Source organism: Cygnus olor (genome assembly GCF_009769625.2).
Source record: "Cygnus olor isolate bCygOlo1 chromosome 30 unlocalized genomic scaffold, bCygOlo1.pri.v2 SUPER_30A, whole genome shotgun sequence".
NCBI lineage: Eukaryota > Metazoa > Chordata > Aves > Anseriformes > Anatidae > Cygnus > Cygnus olor.
Window position 1 is genome coordinate 58,115 of NW_024429049.1, and position 19,396 is coordinate 77,510.

General features: G+C 65.3%; 2 protein-coding genes across 9 annotated transcripts; one reads left to right on the forward strand and one right to left on the reverse strand.

The window, feature by feature from the left end:
• Positions 1 to 5,967: 5,967 nt before the first annotated feature.
• On the forward strand, positions 5,968 to 12,610 carry ILVBL (ilvB acetolactate synthase like). 8 transcript variants are annotated; one of them, XM_040543007.1, is made up of 17 exons: positions 5,968 to 6,128; positions 6,752 to 6,803; positions 7,492 to 7,612; positions 7,696 to 7,897; positions 8,373 to 8,500; positions 8,599 to 8,737; positions 8,929 to 9,040; positions 9,125 to 9,224; positions 9,501 to 9,598; positions 10,008 to 10,144; positions 10,228 to 10,362; positions 10,893 to 11,007; positions 11,256 to 11,425; positions 11,502 to 11,572; positions 11,668 to 11,739; positions 11,842 to 11,947; positions 12,201 to 12,610. In XM_040543007.1, the coding sequence occupies exons 3-17, from the start codon at positions 7,499 to 7,501 to the stop codon at positions 12,377 to 12,379; spliced, it is 1,878 nt and encodes a 625-aa protein (XP_040398941.1). In that variant the 5' UTR covers positions 5,968 to 6,128; positions 6,752 to 6,803; positions 7,492 to 7,498; the 3' UTR covers positions 12,380 to 12,610. The 8 variants fall into 8 exon arrangements, with proteins under 8 accessions (XP_040398941.1, XP_040398935.1, XP_040398937.1 ...); XM_040543001.1 differs by having other exon boundaries at positions 5,968 to 6,122; positions 6,711 to 6,803; XM_040543003.1 differs by having other exon boundaries at positions 5,968 to 6,122.
• Positions 12,611 to 12,714: 104 nt separating this feature from the next.
• SYDE1 (synapse defective Rho GTPase homolog 1) lies at positions 12,715 to 19,189 on the reverse strand. Its single transcript, XM_040543000.1, has 8 exons — positions 18,946 to 19,189; positions 17,139 to 17,726; positions 15,802 to 16,542; positions 15,500 to 15,714; positions 15,287 to 15,413; positions 15,048 to 15,205; positions 14,453 to 14,690; positions 12,715 to 14,162 (listed from the first exon to the last, which is right to left on the reverse strand). Exons 1-8 carry the CDS (start codon positions 19,031 to 19,033, stop codon positions 13,786 to 13,788), a joined length of 2,532 nt encoding a protein of 843 aa, XP_040398934.1. The 5' UTR covers positions 19,034 to 19,189; the 3' UTR covers positions 12,715 to 13,785.
• Positions 19,190 to 19,396: the final 207 nt, after the last annotated feature.

Below are 19,396 nucleotides of genomic sequence, written 5' to 3' on the forward strand. Positions count from 1 at the left end.
GCCTCTCACTGCCTGGCCTCAGCACCCAGCCGGGACACAGGTTGCTGCAGCCGCATGCTGGTGGTTTCCTGCTTTCCCAGCAAGGCCCTGCGCCGGCAGCGCTTTCCGGTGGCTTTATCAGCACCCGCAGCTGCTGCTGGAGCACACCTGGGCACAACCATGCACATGTGTGGGGCATGCATGTGGGTGCGTGCACAGGCACGGTGCAATGCATCAATGGTGCATATGCAAGCGTGGGTGCAACACATCCGTGTGGCTGCAAACAGGCGTGGGTGCGTACACATAAGTAGGTGCATGCACGAGTGTGTGCAGGCGTGGTGCAAGCATGCACCAGTGTGTGCATGTTGCAGCTGGGCATTACCACGTGTTTATGCACTGGCACAAGCAGGTGTGTGGGGCGCATGGTGCAAGCACATACCATGGGCATGTGACCACGTGTGCCATGGGGGCGTGCATGGGGAAACACACATGGGGACATGGGATATGGGGACATTGGGGGGGGGGCTGCAGAAGGTGGCAGAGCAGCCGCAGGTGAGAGGGGACATGGGTGACATGGGGGATATGGGGACATGGGGGGACAATAGGGGATGGGGGACATGGGACTCCCCCCACCCTGGGGCCACCCTTGCCACTACACTACAGGGGGCACCAGCCTGGGGATGTGGGTGCCACCACCTTGGGGATGTGGGTGCCTGAGTGGCCCTATAGGTATGGGGGTGCTGGAAGGTTTGGGGGAGTGTCAGCACCCAGGTGTATGGGTGCTGAAGGGCGGGGTGGATTCTCTGGTGGCTCGTATAGGGTTGTGCATGGAGTGTTGATGACCTGGACCCTTCAGACCCCGACCCTCACCCTCTTGGTTGTCTGGATCCATTTTTGGAAGCCTGCTGGGACCCCATTTATCACTTCTGACAGCCCTGGCACTCAGGACAGGAATAAAGTGTGGATTCTCAGGTGTCTCCTATAGGGTTGTGCACGCGGTGCTGATGCTCTGGGTGCACCCCAACCTGGGGGACCCCCTTCAGGAACCCCCCACCCTTACCCCTCCACCCTGATCCTAAAATAAAGGTGAGAAAAAAATGTTGGGTGCCAGAATTCAATGGGGTGGAGAGGCAAACGTGGGGGTACAGGGGCAAACTGGGGGGGGGGGGTCTGGGGGGAATTCTGGAGCTATTTACGCACTCGCACATGCACATTTCCATTTGCACACGTGCATGTGCACATGTGTCTCCATGGCTATTTGCACTTGCATTTGTGCACAGGGATGCATGTGCACGTGGATGGGCATTTCCAAACAGGCTCGTCTTTGTACATGCATGTGCATTTGCACACCTTCTTGTGTGAGCACACACATGCAAAACTGCACATGCACCTAGGAGTCCAGGAATCCGCCCCTCCCTCTAGGGGGGACTTCAGAGAATCTCCCTTTTTAGGTGGAAATTAAGCCACTTTGGAGCACCAGGAACCATAAATAAATTTACTTAATTAATAAATAAAGTGGCTTCAAGTACCAGACAATAACTTAAGGGGGGAGGACCCCCCCCAGGCCGGCTGGGGGGGGGGAAGGGGGGGGAGGGGCAGCAGGGACCCCCCACGCCTCTGGGCATGGGGGGGGATCCACAGTCCCTGCTGTCCCCAAAATGGGAGTCTGTGAGGTCCCTTGATGTCCCCAATGTCCCCAAATGTCCAGCATGAGGGTCGGGCCTGCGAGGTTCCTTGATGTCCCCAAGGAGGGGGCTTCAGTACCCCAAATCTCCAGGCAGGGGGGCCTGCAAGGTCCCTTGGTGTCCCCCATGTCCAGGCACGAAGGTCTGCAAAGTCACTTGATGTCCCCAGATCTCCCAGCTGGGGATCTCCAGCACCAAATATTCAATGGGGGGCTCTGCAATGTCCCTTAATGTCCCAAATCTTCAAGGGTGGAGGTCTCCGATGTCCCCAACCTCCGAGCAGAGGTGTCACCAGCCCCAGATCTCCAGGCATGGAGGTCAGCAATGTCCCTTGATGTCCCCAGATCTTCAGGCATGGAGGTCAGCAATGTCCCTCGACGTCCCGAAACCTCCAACTAGGGGGGTGACCGTCCCCAAACCCCTCCGGGCCCCCTTTCTGTGCCAGCAGGGGCTGCGTCCCAGCTGTCACCCCCCGGCGATGCGCAGCAGCCCCACAAAATTGCCCTCCCGTTGGTCCTGCGCCATCTGCCACTCGTCCCCGTTGATGTCCCCGACCAGCACCACGTCGAGGACGTCGCCGGGCTGCAGCTGTCCCACGGCCTGAGCCAAACCTGAGCGGGCCGGGCCAGGTTCGGTGCCGCTGGGCAACGCCAGCGGCACGGAGAGCAGCGGGGGCGCTGAGCCGGCGCGGCGGAGCTGGAGGGTGACGTTGCCAGGGGGGCAATTTTCCGCCGTGCAGGCAAGGGCGAACTGGCCGTAGAGGAGATAGAGGCCCCCCGCCGCCACCCGCAGCCCCGCGGCCGTCGCCTCCACGTCGCTGCTGAGGAAGACTCCGCTGATGCCTTCCTCGTAGCGCCACATGGGTCTGGAGGACACCGCCAGCGAGCCTGGGGGGGGGACAGGGGTTAATGGGGGGGGCCGTGGGTGTTCATAGTAGGGAATGGGTGCCCCTGGTGGGAAATGGGGTGGCCTCAACGGGAAGACGGTGGCCCTGAGGAGAAATGGGATTTGCCCGTTGGGACATGGGGTTGCCTGCTAGGAATGGGTTGCCCCCAATGAGAGCTGGGTGGCCACGATGGGTGCTACCAGGAATCGGGTGAGGGGGCTGCAGGGAGGTGGAACTGGATGGGGATTGGGGTGGCCCCTCTGGGATTGGGGTGGCCCCTCTGGGCAATGCAGCCCTGCAGCCACCCCCAGGGGATGACACCACGGAGACCACAGGAACAGAGGATGCTCCGTGACACCTTGGGGACAGGCTGTGACACCACGGGGAACACAGGGACGGAGGCTGCTCCGTGACGCCCTGGGCACCGTGGGGACAAGGGACGCTCCGTGACGCCCCGGCGCCCCACAAGGATGGAAGATGCTCCGTGATGCCCCAGGGACGACGGAGACGGAGGGTGCTCCGTGACACCCTGGGGACACTCCATGACGCCCCAGGGACCGCGGCCGCCCCATGCCACCCCCAGATGCTCCAGGCCTGGGACACCGTTTCCTTTCTGAGGTCGGAAGGGGGAACCCGCGCGGCGCTTTCGAGATGACAGGGCGAGCTGCCTGGGGAGGGGACCGCTGCGTCCTGGTGTCCCCCTGTCCCCCCCGGTGTCCCCAAAGCACCCCACAGCCCCTCACCGTGGCCTCGGGACTTACCGGTGCTCAGCAGCAGGTGGGCGGCCGTTGCACCCTGCGCAGGAGGGAAAAGGGGGTGTCAGTGGGACCCAGACGTCCCTGGCCCGCGTCCCCCCCCCGTACACAAGCACCCCCCCACCGGTGAAGGGGAAGTTGGGATTTGGGGACTTTCCAGCACCCGAGGGTATTTTGGGGGGGGGGGGGGGGTCCCAGGGGAGGGGACGACCCCCGGGTTGGGGGGAGATTGGTCCTTTTGGGATGGGGAAACTGAGGCCAGGGGGGATGGGGTTGAGGCCTGATGTCCGTCCGTCCATCCATCCCCATCTTGCGGATGTGGACACCCCCTGGATCTCAGGGACACGCAGACAGACAGACGGATGGACAGACACCTGGAAGGAGGGGGGACGGACAGACAGACAGACAGACGGACACACACGGGGGACAGGCCCCAGGCAGACAGACAGATGCCCGGGATGCACGCCAGGACAGATGGACACCTGGGCCCCCAGAGGGACGGGCAGAGGGACAGCTGGGCAGGCAGGGGGACGGACAGATGGAAAACCGGGTGGGCACCTGGACAGACGGCTGGACAGACATCCAGACAGACACCTGGGTGGATGGACAGGCAACCAGACATTTGGATGGATGGACACACGGACAGACGGATACCTTGGTGGATGGACAGGCAAGCAGACAGCTGGACGGACAGACACACGGACAGACACACGGACGGATAGGCAACCGGACACCTGGACGAATGGACACACAGACAGACAGACACCTGGGTGGATGGACAGGCAATCAGACACTTGGACGGACAGACACACGGACAGACGGACACCTGGGTGGATGGACAGGCAACCAGACACCCAGACAGACGGACACCCGGACACCTGGGTGGATGGACAGGCAACCGGACACCCAGACAGACGGACACCCGGACAGACGGACACCCCAGCGCCCAGCCAGATGGAAAACGGGACAGACAGACGGACAGACAAGCAGGCACTCGGATGGGCGGACGGACGGACAACCGGACACACCTGGCCAGGCTGACAAGAGATGGACGCCTGGACCAGGGGGGTGAGCGGCCAGCCGGACACACAGACAGCCGGCCAAGGGGACGGAGACACGGACGGGCAAGGGGACAGACGGACAGACGCCCCCCTCCCGGTGCCCACCTGCGGGGGGGGGGGGCTCTCCCCCCGGAGCATCCCCAGCAGAGCGGCGGCGGCGGCGGCGGCCCCGAGAGCGGCGGCTCCGAGGGCGGCGAGGACCGGGAGGAGGCGGCGGCAGCACCGGCGGCGGCGACGGCCCCGGGAGCACGGAGCCGCCCGGTCCCGGCAGCGGCAGCAGCGGGGGGAGGCCGCCGGCGGCGGGGGGGGGCTCTCGGGGTCGGTGGGCGGCGGCATCACGGCGGGGAGCCAGCTCCGGAGCCTCGCTTATAGCGGGACCGGGGTGGGGGGGTGGGGGGACGGACCGGAGCGTGCCCCCCCCGCCCCGCCGCCCCCGGGGGTGGGGACAGACCGGCACCGGGGAGCCCCCGGGGGTGGGGAGAGACCGGGGAGGAACCGGAGGCACCGGGGGCGGGGGGAGCCCGGGAGCACCGTGGATGTAAAGGGGGGGGGTTAGGGGGGCCGGCACTTCCTCCGAGGGTGTGTCCCGTCCGTCCCCCTCCCGGGGATTTCCTGCCCCCCCTCCCCCCCCCCCCGCCGTGACGGAGCACCGGAGTTTCCTACGGGGTCGGAATTTCTGCCCCCCCCCCCGCCCTCCAAAAACCTCTCCCGGCACTCCGAGGGGAACGGGAAGGGGGGGGGGACAGATTCCCGGCTGCCCGGGGGGGGGGGCACACGCATCCCCCCCCCGCATATGAGACCCTATGTGAGACCCCCCCCCCATATGAGACCCAATGGGAGACCTCTATATGAGCCCCCCCCCCCATGACCCCCCCCCATATGAGACCCCCATGGGAAACCCCCTATGTGAGACCCCCCCCCATGAGACACCCCCCCCATGAGCCCCCCCCATATGAGATCCCATAGGAGACCACCCTATGTAAGACCCCCCCCCCCGCATGGGCCCCCCCCATATGAGACCCTATGGGACCCCCTCATGTAAGGCCACCCATATGAAACCCCATGGGAGTCACCCCTCTGTGAGCCCCCCCCCCCCCCCCACGTAAGACCCCATATGAGACCCCCCCCCCATGATAACTCCCCCTGGAATAACCCTGTATGAGACCACCCCCCCATAGAATAACCCCCATATAAGACCCTATGGGAGGCCCCTCCCCTGGGAAGACCCCCATATAAGACCCCCCCCCATAAGAGACCCCATGGGAGACCGCCCCCATGAGACCCCCATGGGAGGCCCCCCTCCCATATAAGACCCCATAGAAGACCCCATGAGAGGAGACCCCGCCCAGGTGACCCTCCCTTCAGTGACCCCCCCCCCAATGACCCACCCGGGACCCCCCCCAATGACGCCCCCCCCAGTGACCTACCCCAAGTGACAACCCCCAGGTGACCCACCCCCAATGACCACCCTCACGTGACCCCCCCCACTGACACCCCCCCATGGGAGGAGACTCCCTGAGAACGCCTACTGCCAAGCCCCGCCCCTTCCATGACCCCGCCCCTTCCCTGACCCCGCCCCTTCCCGCCTGGCCCCGCCCCACCCCCGCCCCTTCCCTCCCGGGCCCGCCCACACTCCTCGAGCAGCCAATCAGCAGCGCAAACCCCCACGTGACACCCCCCGGGGCGCGCGCGGGAGGAGCAAGCGGCGTCGGAAGGTCACGTGGTTCGGGCGGATCGAGCCGCGCGGGGTCCGCGGGTAAGGGTGAGGGGGCGGGGCCACGCGGGGGGCGGGGCCTGCAGGTGTGGGCGGGGGCTCGTTGGGGGCGGCGCTTCCGGAGCGGGCAGGTGGCGGCGGGGCTCCGGGGAGGGCCGGGGAGGGGGGGGGTTATGGGACGGGGGGGGCTATGAGGGGGGTAATGGGACGGGAGGGACGCGGGGGGGGTGACTTGGGACTGGGGGTGACATGCGGGGTGATATTGGACTGGGGGGGGCATGGGATGAGGGGCATGGGGGGGTGACTTGGGACTGGGGGGGTGAATTGGGGTGGGGCATGGGGTGGGGGGGACATAGGACCGGGGAGTGGCATGGGACTGGGGAGGGGTGGTGCCCCCAGCATGGAGGGGGGACAGCATGAGGACAGGGAGGGCTCTGGGGACAGGGGACAGGACAGGGTGGCTTCTGGGGGGGGGGCCAGTAAGGACAGGGTGGCCACGGGCCCAGGGTGACCGCAGGGACAGGAGTGACCAAGAAGACAGGTGGCCACAAGGACGGGGGTGGCCGTGGGGACAGGGGACAGCGGGGACACGGAGACACTTGTCCCTGTCCCAATTCCGCGGTGAATTAGGGCGCAAAAACCCAGGGCTGAGCTCGTCTCCGTCCCCGCAGGGACCCGTCTGCACCTCCAGTCACCTCCGGTCACCTCCTTGTCACCCAGCAGGTACGGTGCCCGGAGGGGGGGGGGGGACACACCGACCCGAAAAGCTCGCCCGGTTGGCTGCACCCACATATTTCCGCACCCCAAAATTATAATGCCCGGCCCCTCGGGGGGGGGACGCTCCAATTCCCTACGGGATGCGGAGCCCCTCCCAGGGATTGTCACCGGGGTTTTGTCCCAGCCAGCGATAGTTTTGCTGCTGTTTTGCCCGATTTGAGTGTTTTTTTCCCCCCCTGTTTCGCCCTTGTGGCAATGCTTACCCGCCTTTTTATGGTGAAAATGGGGGAAATTGGGGTTTAGGGGAAAAATCTGGCATCTGACCTGCTTCTGGGTGCTAAAATGGTTTGTGTTTTTGGGGAAATTGGGCCGGGTTTGGTGCTCGCCAGCTCTGCCTCCTCCCCGGGGGTCTTTACATCGTCATGGCATAGGTAACCGGAATGTCTTTGTTAGGCTGCAATTATGCAAATGAGCAGACTTTGGGCTCAGGCTGGGGCGCCTGTGGGAATGGGATAGGTTCAATTAACTGGCTTTAATTAACCATCGCCATCCCGGAGCCAATGCCAAATTTCCTCTCTGTCCCTGGTGCTGGGGAGTTCCCGTTTGGTGCCACCCTGCCTGGTGGTGCTGGGGCTTCTCCGCCTCATCGGGGACAATTTGGGGGCGTCGTTGTCACCTCGTGTCCCTTCCCCAGCGTCCCCATGGGTCCGCTCACCCTCATCGGCTGCATCTGCGCTGGGCTGCTGGCAGCGACGGCAGCGGCGCTGCTTGCGGTGGCGTATCGCTTGGGACTCCTCTACCGGCTCCTCCACAAGGTAGGGGTGAAATGGGGGTGAAACCACCCTGTTTTGGTTAAATCCACCTGGTTTTCTAAGCGGGCGTCCTCCTCGCCTCGCAGGCGGATCCCCGAAGCCCCCGGTACGGGGGCGAGCTGGTGGCGGAGGTGCTGAAGGCTCACGGCGTCCGCTTCGTCTTTGCGCTGGCCGGTGGCCACATCTCCCCCATCCTAGTGGCCAGCGAGAAGCTGGGGATCCGCGTGGTGGACACCCGGCACGAGGCCACCGCCGTCTTCGCCGCCGACGCCGTCTCCAGGCTCTCGGGTACCGGATGGGGTGATGGAGGCGGACCTCCTGGTCAACACCTTCCTCTTCCTCAAAGGGTGGAGGGTTTTGGGGTGTCCCTGCTTGGTGGGGTCGCTGTTGAGTTGAGAAGGCTTCCAACACTCTTTGGGTCTTCAGGGACGGTCCGTGGGGTGTTCTCCCCCTTTATTTCCCCCAAAATTAATTTGGGAGCTGTGGTGTGGATGGGATGAGGAGAGATGGACCTCATGATCAACACCTTTCTCTTCCTCAAAGGGTGGAGGGTTTTGGGGTGTCCCATCTTGCTGGGGTCCTGGCTGAGTGGAGAACGCTTCAAACTCTCTTTGGGTCTCCACAGTGGGTTTTCTCCCCGTTTATCTCCCCCCACAACCAATTCAACCACAAACAAGGACCGCGCAGCCAGTCCCCTGTGCCCCGAACCCCAAAACTGGGGTGCCCAGGGGGTCACCTCCCACCCCCCCATCTCCCCCTGCAGGCCGCATCGGTGTCGCCGCTGTCACCGCCGGCCCCGGCGTCACCAATGCGGTGACAGCCATCAAGAACGCCCAGATGGCCGAGTCGCCGCTGCTGCTCATTGGTGGGGCGGCCGCCTCGCTGCAGAAGGTCTGGTGGGCTTGCAGAGGGGGGATTTAAGGGACCAAAACCACTTCCCCACCCCTTTTTTGGGGGAGATTTCCCCCATTTTGGGGTTTTCACCACAGGGACGAGGAGCACTGCAGGACATCGACCAGCTCTCGCTCTTCAAGACACTCTGCAAGGCGTGCGTCTCGGTGTGCACCGTCCGTGACATTGTCCCTGCACTCCGCAAAGCCATCGCCACCGCACAGTCAGGGACCCCCGGTAAAGGGTGGGGACACCCCAACACCACCCTTGGGGAAGATTTGGGGTGATTTCATCCCCCATAGGTCTCATTGGGGGCGCTGCTTTTGGCGGCGGTGTTTTGGCGTGGTGCTTTTGGTGGTGCTGATGTCACCTCCCTGAAATGTGTTTTTTGGGGGTGATGTGGGGGTCCTTTCACCCCCATCTCACAGGTCCCGTGTTCGTGGAGCTCCCCATCGATGTCCTCTACCCCTTCCATGTGGTGGAGAAGGAGGTTGGCGGTGCCAAGAGCGCCCGGGGGGTCCGGGGAAAGCTGGTGCAGTGGTGAGCAGCCATCCCACCAGCACCAATGGGTGCTGCCAGCACCCCAAGGGGCTGCAGCACCCCAAAACACCCCCTTCTTGACAGGTACCTCCAAAACTACGTCCATAACCTCTTTGCGGGTGCCTGGGTGCCCCGGGATGTCACCCCGCTGCCTGTGAAGGTGCCGCTGGCCACTGAGGACGAGGTTGGCTTTGTCCCCCAACCTGCTTTGGGGTTTTGGGGACACCCGGGTGGTGGCACCATGGGGGTGGAGGGGTTGGGTGGTGAGATGGGTTTGGGATTGGCTGAGATGTTTTTTTGGGCTCGGCTGAGTGATTTTGGGGGTCCAACCAAGCCACATTTGGAATCCAACAGAACTGAGTTTTGGGGCCTGAGGGAGTTGTTTTGGGGCCCGAGGGAGCCGTTTTGGGGCCCTAGGGAGCTGTTTTGGGGTCTGACGGAGCCGTTTTGGGGATGGCAGGTACAGCGCTGTGCTGAGCTGGTGAGCCGGGCCACGAAGCCGCTGGTGCTGGTGGGCAGCCAGGCTCTGCTGCCACCCACGCCGGCTGAGGAGCTCCGGTGAGCGGGCCTGGGGACAGAGGGTATGGTTTGGGGACAGCTGAGCGTGTCCAGGGACAAGCGAGCTGGTTTGGGGATGGATCAACTGGTTTGGGGACAACTGAGCCTCTTTGGGGATGGATCATCCAGGGGTTGGATGAGTGGGCTTGGGGACAGCTGAGCCACTCTGGGGACAGCCAAGCCGCTTTGGGGACAGCTGAGCTTATTTGGGGACAACAAGATGGTTTAGGGAAAGATGAGCAGGTTTGGGGCTGGATCAGCCACTTTGGGGACTGTTGATTGAGTTTTAGGGTTCAGCTGAGCTGGTTTTGGGTCCAACCAAACCAGTTTTGGGGCCCCCAACCGAGCCCATTCTGAGGCCCGACTGAGCCATTTTTGGGGCCGATCGAGCCGCTTTTGGGGCATGCAGGGAAGCGCTGGAGGCCTTGGGCATCCCCTGCTACCTGGGGGGGGCGGCACGGGGGCTGCTGCCCCCTGAGAGCCCCCTGCTCCTGCGCCAGAACCGCCGTGACGCCCTCCGCGAGGCTGACCTGGTGCTGCTGGCAGGTGGGTCCCAGGGCTGGGGAAGGGACGGGGACACCCCACGGTGGCCCCTGTCCCCAAATTGTCCCCCCACCTCCCCGCCAAAGGTGCCGTCTGTGATTTCCGTCTCTCCTACGGGCGCCTTTTCGGCCGCCAAACTGTCGTGGTGGCCGTCAACCGGGACCGGGCGCAGCTCCTCCGCAACGCCGATGTCTTCTGGCGGCCGCGGCTCGCCGTGCAAGGTGACAGCCCTGTCCCCTCCACCGTCCCCCCGGCCCGAGGAGGGTGGTGGCACCATGGCGGGGTTGGGAGATGGGGTTGGGGTCGGATGAGGTGGTTTTGGGGGACAATGGTGATTTGGGGGACAGCTAAGCTCTGTTTGGGGCCCGAAAGAGATGGGGTTTGGGGCCAATTCAGCCATGTTTGGGGCTCAGCTGAGCTAGATTTTGGGGTCCAACCAAGCCAGGTTTGGTGTCCAGCAGACCTGGGTTTTAGGGCTAATTCAGCCAGGTTTGGGGTCCAACTGAATGTGTTTTGGGGCTCAGCTGAGCCAGATTTGGGGGATCTTTAAGGTCCCTCCCAGTCCAAACCATTCTTATGATAACTGAGCTGGTTTTGGGGCTCAGCTGAGCCAGTTTTGGGGTATGACCGAGCCAGCTGTGGGGTCCAACAGAGCTGGGTTTTGGGGCCAATTCGGGCAGGTTTAAGGTCTGACGTAGATGGGTGGAGTTTTTTTTTGGAGTGGGTGTGATGAGCTGGGCGTTCTCTGCAGGCGACGCCGCCTCCTTCGTGGTGGGGCTGGCGCGGCGGCTGCGGGGCTACTCCTGCCCTGCGGACTGGCTGGGGGGGCTGCGCGAGGCCGAGCAGCGCAAGGAGAAGGCGAACCGGTGAGCACCCAGTGCACGGGGACGGGGACAGGGATGGCAGCTTCCATAGCCGGGAGGGTCCTGTGTCTGTTTTGGGGGGTGAGGACCCCATTTTGGGTACGGGGGCTTGGTTGATTTTGGGGTGAGAAATTCCAGCCCCTTACTACCTCTTTGGGGTTCCCATCCCATTTGCAAGGGGGGGGAAACCCATGCCCATTTTGGGGAGACCCCGGCCAACCTCTTTTGTTTGGGGGGGTCCTCTCTAACAGGGAGAAGGCAGCGACCCCCACCCCGCAGCACCTGAACCCCCTGGACCTGCTGTACCGCCTGGACGCGCTGCTGCCCCCCGAGAGCCTTTTGGTGGCCGATGGGGGGGACTTCGTGGGCACCGCCGCCTACATTGTGCGCCCCCGCCGGCCCCTCTCCTGGCTGGACCCCGGTGAGGATCCCCCAGCCCGGGGTGCGCTGTCACTGTTGGGGACACACGCGGGTGACACCGGCTGTTGTCTCCGCAGGAGCCTTTGGCACGCTGGGAGTTGGCGGCGGGTTCGCACTCGGTGCCAAGCTCTGCCGCCCCGAGGCCGAGGTATGGACGGGGGGGACATGTGGTGGCCCACGTGGACAGCGGTGCCACCTGCTTGGCCTCGTGTCACTTGTCCCTTCCCCTGTGCCACCTGCCAGGTTTGGGTCCTTTATGGTGACGGCTCGCTGGGCTACAGCCTCATAGAATTTGACACTTTTGTGCGGCACAAGGTGAGACAGCGCCAAAATGGGGTCAGGGGGATGGAATTGGGCTCTTGTCCCCACTCTGGGTTGTCACCGGGGCGCGGTGGCCCCGTGCTTTGTCCCCTGCAGACACCCATCATCGCACTGGTCGGCAACGATGCGTGCTGGAGCCAGATCTCCCGGGAGCAGGTGGCCATGCTGGGCAGCAACGTGGCATGTGGCCTTGAGTACCTGGGTGAGCGCTGTCCCCGCTGTCCCCGACACATGGGAGCCGCTGGGGGAGGATCAAGTCCCTTGATCTGGGGACACTTGGTGGCCCTGCGTCACCCTGGAGTGGATTGAGCTGTGCCTGGTGGCACCGCGTCACCCTGATTGTGCTGCGCTCAGTGGCCATGATGCACCAGGGAGGATTGGGCCGTTCCTGGTGGCACCGCGTCACCCTGCTGTCACGCAGGTGACAGAGCCACGTCCCTGTCCCCTCCCCGCAGATTACCACGCGGTGGCTGAAGCACTTGGGGGCAAAGGCTTCGTGGTGGGACGCCCGGAGAGTGAGCGGCTGGACGCTGTCCTCCGCGCCGCGCAGGATGTGTGCCGCCAGGGCCACCCCGTCCTCGTCAATGCCCTCATCGGCAAGACTGATTTCCGTGAGGGCTCCATCTCTGTCTAGGGACTGTCCCCTCTGCTCCCCTGATGTCCCCGTGCCCGGCAGCAGGGATGAGGGGGCTGAAGGATGCACTGGCTGGGTGCCACCGAGGTGCCACCACCCTGTCCCCAACCGGCGATGGGGGAAAAGAGGTGTTAGGGGTGTGGTGGTGGCACTGGTGCTGTGCCCCCTAACTTGGGGCTGGGGAGGGGGACAGTGGTGTCCCCTGGCAATAAAGCAGTGCCATGTGCCCCCGCCTGCCATCCTGTGCCATCGATTCGGGTGCCACGGGGGACAAGTGACACTTTGGGGACTGCCATCCCCCCGACGAGACACCAACACACGCACACAGCCCGGTGGCGAGTGCAGCTTGTGTCCTTTATTGCTGGTGACAGTGACAAGGCGGTGGGCAGGGCAGGGTGGGCGTCAGGCCATCCGGGGGGGCCGGGGGGGGCTGGGGACAGCTTTGTCACCAAGCCCCCCCGCTAGCCTGGTGGCACCCCCTGCCCCAGGTGATTTAACACTGCTGGCTCAGCCCGGCCGGGCCGGTGCTTTCACATTCAGCTGGTTCCTGTAAGGCTAATACTGAGCAAGGCTGTTTTTTTTTGGGGGGGGGGGGGGGGGGGGGAGGAATTCATTTGGCTCCCTCCCTCCCCCCCGTAACACTGGTGCTGGGTTCATTTTGGGGGTGAAAAGGGCTTTTTCTGCAGGCTGCGGTGAAGGCAACCGCCGTACGCCATCCATCCACACACATGCACGCACGCACACAAAGCTCGAGTAATAAATAAAAGCTCAGCGCTCCCGTACCGGCAGCACCCCCCCGGGGGGGGGGGGGGGGGGGGGGAGGGGGGCAGAAAAAAAGTGAGGGCTGGGGGGGGCCCTAGCTGCCACCCATGAGGGCGGGAGGGAGTGCCGTCACCCTCCTCAGGGTGCCAGCAACAGGGAGGGGATTCTGGGGAGCCCTCGTGAGCAGGCGGGGAGTGGGGGTCTGATGGGGAGGGGGAGAGGGTGCCCCCCACGTAGCCTGAGCGATGGAGGTCATGGACCCTTGTCAATACTGATTTTGGAGGGGGGAGGGGCTTGGAAGGGCAAAGGGGTGAACAGGCACTTGAGGGCAAAATTTGGCCATAAAAAGCCGAGCAAGAGGCACTGAGCCTCCAACATTCCCCCCCCCCCCCGAAAATGGCGTGTGGATGTGTGTGGGGGGCTGTGTGCAGCCAGTTATTTTTGGGGGGGGGGGGGGGCTGCTCAGGTGTCCCCCGATGGGGGCCTGGGACCCCACCCCCCCCCCCCGCCCCCCCCAAAGACGGCATCACCTTCTCCATCAGCGTCCCTCCTGCTCGGCGCTGTGCAAATCGAAGGCAACAAGAGGCAAGTGCTGCTTTTTGGTCGCTCTTCCGGTGGCGCCAGGACCGGCACCGGCATCGCCGTCACAGGCAGACGTTGATCTGCTTGGCGAGCTCCCGCTCCAGGTCGAGGATGAGCGCATCGAAGTCCTTGAGGTTAAGCCGGGGGCCGAAGGGCGCCTCAGGCTCGTCACCAAGGCCGAAATCAGCCACGAAGAGGGTCCGCCGGTGCGTGGCCCGGCTCTCACTGTCACCGTCCGCCACCTCGTCGTAGCCACCGAATTGGTGGCCGCAGACGCTCCAGTCGCCGGCGTAGCGGTTGCTGGGGGGGCTCTCCGGTCCCCGGGGGCGATGGCGGGCCACCACTGCCGTGTCCAGCAGGTCCAAGCGCAGTGGTGGCTGCTGCAGGCGGCCGGGCGGTGCCTCCTCCCAGATTTGGGGGGCTGGGGATGAGCGGGGGGCTGCGGAGAGAGTGTGTGTGGGGGGGTCAGGATAAGAGGAGGAAGCCATGGGGTGGTTTGGTGGCACTGGAGAGGGGAGGAAATGTTGGGGGGGAGTTTGGCTGGGGGGGCACAGGCCCCTGGAGCAGCTGCTGGGGACAGTGGCCCATGGAACAGCCCCAGGGTGTCACAACCCACCCCCCCCCAGAGGGTGGCCCGGGTGGTGGCCAAGCACAAATTTCCCCCAGGGTGGGGGGCCACGGGTGTCTGTTCCCTCCCCCCCCCCCCCCCCCCCCCAGAAGCCTGCTCACCCGGCCAGGCCTGCAGCAGGTAGTGCAGCACCTCGATGTGCCGCTTGAAATCGACGGCGCTGGCGATGTCCTCGCTGTGGGCATAGCTGCGGGTGCCGGTGCCGCCGCGCCGAGGCTCCTGGCTCTGGGTGAGCAGGACGGGCCCAAAGCAGACGGCGATGTTCTGTGAGTTCATGCGGTTGAAGTCGTGGAAGGAGGCCACTAGGCTGAGGTGGTCCAGGAGCCGCGTCAACGTGGCCTGGGGGGACAGGGTGGCGTCAGTGGGGACACCCTCTCAGGTGACATTCCCCTGCCCCTGGGCCACTGAGGGGAAATGTTTCGGCCACAGACAGTCCCCGATGTCACTGGGGCTGAATCCCACAGCTAATAACGAGGATGTGGAAATAAATGCTTGGCTACTAGGGATGTAGAGACCCCCAAAAATGCTCAGGGGGGTGGTGACACCAGGACATGCCACATCGCCAGTGTCACTCATCCAGAAATAAGGACACCACAGTGGTGACGTGCAATGGAGGAGAGCCCCAGACCGAGAGGAAGTGGGGTGCCCCGGCAATCCCACAGCCGAGCACCCCCAGTTTTAGGGCTGGCCACCCACCTTCTCGACGTCAGGCAGACAGTCGAGCAGGGTGACGGCGTCCTGCTCGCCTGGCGGGGTCCGGGGAGGCCGCTTGGCCATGGCCTCCAGCACGACGTGGTAGAGCGTGGGGGTGATGAGCGGCGTGGGCAGCTCCCGCAGGTAGTCTTTGAGGATCCCTGCGGGCGAGAAGCCGGGGTGGGGACATCAGCGTGGCCCCCCCTCAAGGGTGCTGGGGGGCCTGTGGGGTGAGCACTGACCTGTGATAACGTTGATGTCAGGGTAGAGCTGCTCTGACAGCGTCACGGCCGCACTGTCCCTCTCGAAGGCGTCACGCAGCTCCTTCTTGACGGCGGCTGAGCCGCAGAGCCGGTACAGCCCGACCACCTGGAATCGGGGACACGGTGACAGCGGTGACAGGGGGCCCGGCTGGGCCATCACCCGCTGGATGTCACTGCGAGGCCCCTGCTCACCTTCAGCCCCCGTTTCTCTATCTCGGCCACACACTTCTGGATGAGCAGAGGCACCTTGGTGGCCGTCTTCTCCCTCTCCACCAGCTGGCCCAGCTCCACGCCAAAGACGCGGGGCTCGCGCTCGCCGGGGCCGTCCCACTGCTCCACCAGGGTGAATTTGGAGAAGAGGATGCCGCGAGGCTGCAGCCGCACCGCCAGCTGCTGGGCCCGGCAGCCTGGGGAACAGAGGGGTGCTGTCAGCGGGGTGCCGTGCTGTGAAACACCCCCCCAAAAAACCCTGCCCTCCCATCCCCGCCACGCACCTCTGAAGATGTGGGGCAGGACGACGGTGCCATGGCAGCAGAGGCGGTTGCGGCAGGAGGAGGGGTCCCAGGAGAAGACGATCACCTTGAGGAGCTGGGCGCTCTCCAGCTCCAGGTTGAAGGTGTGGTTGAGGCCAAGGAAAGCTGCCTTGCAGGGCAGCAGAGCCGTGCGAGCCCGGTTGGCCGCATCCACCTGCAGCACGCAGAAAACCTCCCGGGCTTCAGCTCGCGGCAGCTTCAGGTCCCGCACGCCGTAGAGGTGGACGCTGACCAGCCCGGAGATGTGCTGCCCGCCTCGGGGCAGCTCCCCGCAGCTGTAGGGCCGGAAAGCGGCCACGTCCAGCCCGCTCTCTCCATCCTCTGGCTCAGCGTGCGCCCCGGTTTTGGCCAGCAGCTCCGGGGAGTCGCCGTCACTCAAGTAGCCGCCCTTGTTGGCCGCTTTGGCACGGGGCAGTGAGGCCACGCTGGTGTCGAGGTGGTAGCGGCTAATGACGTTGCTGGACTCCTTGCGGGTGTCAGAGGGTGAGGTGCCACCCTCCTGGCCCCGCGGCCGGGGGCTGCGCAGGCTCAGCTTCCTCCGCAGCTCCGGCAGCTTCTTCATCTTCATGGAAAGGCGGCGCACGGTCCCCGGGGACTTCACTTTGCTGAGGGAGCGGCCTTTCTTGGTGGCACTGGGGCTGGCGGGGGGGGACGGAGGGGTGAGCCCCATCCCCAGGCTCACGCAGGGGATAGGCATCTTTCCTGGGGGGAGAGAAAGGGTGAGCGGGTACCTGGGGGATACCAGGAGCCTGGCTGGGATTGGGGTGGTGCCCTGGAAATTGTTGCGGGGTGGGGAATGTCGGGTTCTGGGGACACTGTCCTGGGCGTGGGGATGGTGGGGTTTGGGGGACAATGTCCTGTTTTGGGGGATGGGGAAAGGGCAGGGACTATGGGATGTGTCTGGGGGAAGGTGAAGATGACGGGGATCATGGGGTCCAGATGTCCCTGAGGACAGGGTGGGGATAGGGACTGTGAGGTCTGAAGGACATCATCCTGGGGGGGTGGGCAGAAAGGGACAGGGATTGTGGACTCGGGGGGGATGTTGGCCTGGGGGGCAAGGAAGGGACAGGGACCATGGGGTCCAGGAGACACTGGGGACAAGGGACCACTGGCTCTGAGGACCTCGGGGTCCAGGAAGCCTCACAGGTGTCAGAGAAAGGACAAAGACCATAAGGCGCTGCAGATGGAGACTGTGCGGTCCAGGGGACACTCTCCTGCGTGGTGACAAGGGCTGTGGGGAACCAGGGGCCACCACTGTCCCCCCTCTCCCTGACCCCTAGCTCCGCGCTGCCCCTCACCACAGGCCTGCGTCCTGCCAGCTGCCAGCTCCTCTGCGCTGCGGGGTCCAGGGCTCTCTGCCGTCCCTCTGCCCCCCCAGGGGACGTCCTCCCCACTCGCCTTCGGAGGGTCTTCGTCCTCGGGGATGGGGTTGTACCAGATCTCGCCCTCGCTGCCGGCCGCACCAGCCTCAGCCTCGGCCCCGCCGCCAGCCTCGTCCAGCCCCGGTGCCTTCGCCGAGGACAGCACCCAGTGCCGGCTGCTCCGCTCCAGGCTCTGCAGGTAAGCGCCGTGCCCTGGGCTCCTACCAGGGCCGCCGAGCTCCACGGATCCGTTCGCTGCTTCGGCCTCCTCCGCCGGCTCCAGGGGCTCCTCGCCGGGTGGCTCCATGCCAGGCCAGGGGCTGCTGGTGGCCGGATCCAGCTCGCTGGCCTCCACCACCTCCAGGGAAGCTTTGGGAGCCGGCATCCGCCTCCCGCTGGGCTCATCGCGGCCGCCGCAGGAGAAACGGGCCCAGTTCTGCTTGCGGGGCGCTGCCGGGGCCAGTTCCGATGATGCTGGGGCTGCCTCAGGGTCCACCGGCAAGTCGGGGCTTGGTGGAGGATGCTCTGCAGGAGGGAGAATGGACGCGGCTCGGCGCGGGTCCCTGCCACGCCAGCCGCGAGCCCTCCCTCTCACCCCTGCCAGCGTCCCGCGGGGCCACCCACCCTCCTCACCCCGAATCCGCTGCCGCCCCACGGGGCCGGTGGAGGCAGCTGCACGCAGCCCCTTGCCAAGCGGGATTTCCGGTTGTTTACGGCCGGACAGCCCTGCCGCCACGCTCCCACCATCCTGGGGGGGCTCGCTGGAGGATGGGGGGGGCTCAGCCAGGCCCTGCTGCACCCCATCGGGGACACGGCCGCATCCCGATGGGGACAGCTCTGCGTCCGTCCCCATGGCCTGCACCCCCCGGTCGCATGCACAATGGGGTGCCCTCAGTAGTGCACCCCAATTCCCTGTGCTCCTCCAGGTGCATTTGTGCACCCCGGATTGTCTGCACCCCTTGTGCACCCCTCTCACATGCACCCCAAAACAATCCCCACTCGTGTCACACCAGCACCCACACCCGGTCCCGGTCCCCGTCCCGCTGGAGCACCCTCACCCCCGTGGGACCAATTCCTCCCAGATGCTGTCACAGCCGCCCCCTCCTGCTCCATCCGGAGGAGAACAGGGGGTGCTGTGCGCCCCCCCCCACCCCCCCCGCACCCCAATTCTGGCTTTAGCGCCCACATGGGATGTTCTGCCCACCCCAGACCTCAGCTTGGGTACCCCAAATGAGCGCCAGCATCGGTGGAGGCCCCACAGCATGGTCTCCCCATCCATCACCCCATAGCCCCCTGGGATCGCCCCCCAAGTGGTGCCAAGCCCACGGCTTGGCATAGGGCACCCCGAGAAATGTGGGGCAGGAGGCACCCCAGGGTGGGGGGGTACCCCAACTCCTGCAGGGCACAGAGAGAGACATGGGGTGATGGGGAACCTTCCTTGGGGCCAAAAGGGGTGGTGGGGAGCTTTGGGGGGACAGGAGGGAGCCCGGAGTGACACTGGGGTCCTCTCCTCGGGGGACAGGGCCCCAAGAGTCCCATTCCCGGGGGACTGGACCCCAAGGGTCCCTTTTTGGGGGGGGACAGAAGGGACCTGTGGTGATGTGGAGCCCTCCGGGGCTGCACCAGGGACCCTGGGGTGGGGACCACGAAGGACCCCAAAGGGACTGAGGTGGGGTCTCCATCCCGGGGGGGGGAGCCCCGGGCCCCCCGGTGTTGGGCTTCTCGCCCCCCTGCAGCTCCGTACCTCGCTCTTTGGCGTCCGATTTCTTCCTGCGCGGGCGGTCACGGCCCCGCAGCCGGGAGAAGGTCCTCCGCAGCAGCGGCTCCGCCATCGGCCCGGCCCGGAGCCCCCCGGCGGGGTCCCCTCAGCTCCCCCGGGACCCCTCAGCCCGGCGGGGACCGTTCAGCCCGGCGAGGGTCTCCTCAGCCGGGTCCGGTCCCGTTCAGCCCGGGTCCGGTCCCCTCAGCCCGGTTCTCCCCCCTCAGCCCGGTCCGGCCCCTGCCGCCCCCCCCCCAGCCCAGTTCGGCGGCGCCTCCCCTTCCTCCAGCCGGCCCGGCCCGGCCTGGGGCGCCCCCTCAGCGCGGCGGGGCCTGGAGCAGCGGCGGCGGCGCCGCCATCCCGCGGTGCGAATTCCTGGGATGCCGCCGGGAGCGCTGCCGGGAGCTGTAGTCCGGAACCCCCCCGGGCCGGACTC

Coding starts and splice junctions, on each gene's coding strand:
- ILVBL (XM_040543007.1), top strand. CDS start 7,499: ATGGGTCCGCTCACCCTCATCGGCTGCATCTGCGCTGGGCTGCTGGCA. Junction 9,599..10,007: donor ACGCCGGCTGAGGAGCTCCG/GTGAGCGGGCCT, acceptor TGGGGCATGCAG/GGAAGCGCTGGAGGCCTTGG. Junction 11,573..11,667: donor TCTGCCGCCCCGAGGCCGAG/GTATGGACGGGG, acceptor GCCACCTGCCAG/GTTTGGGTCCTTTATGGTGA.
- SYDE1 (XM_040543000.1), bottom strand. CDS start 19,033: ATGGCGGAGCCGCTGCTGCGGAGGACCTTCTCCCGGCTGCGGGGCCGT. Junction 17,727..18,945: donor ATCGGACGCCAAAGAGCGAG/GTACGGAGCTGC, acceptor TCCCTCCTGCAG/AGCATCCTCCACCAAGCCCC. Junction 15,206..15,286: donor TGACATCAACGTTATCACAG/GTCAGTGCTCAC, acceptor TCTCGCCCGCAG/GGATCCTCAAAGACTACCTG.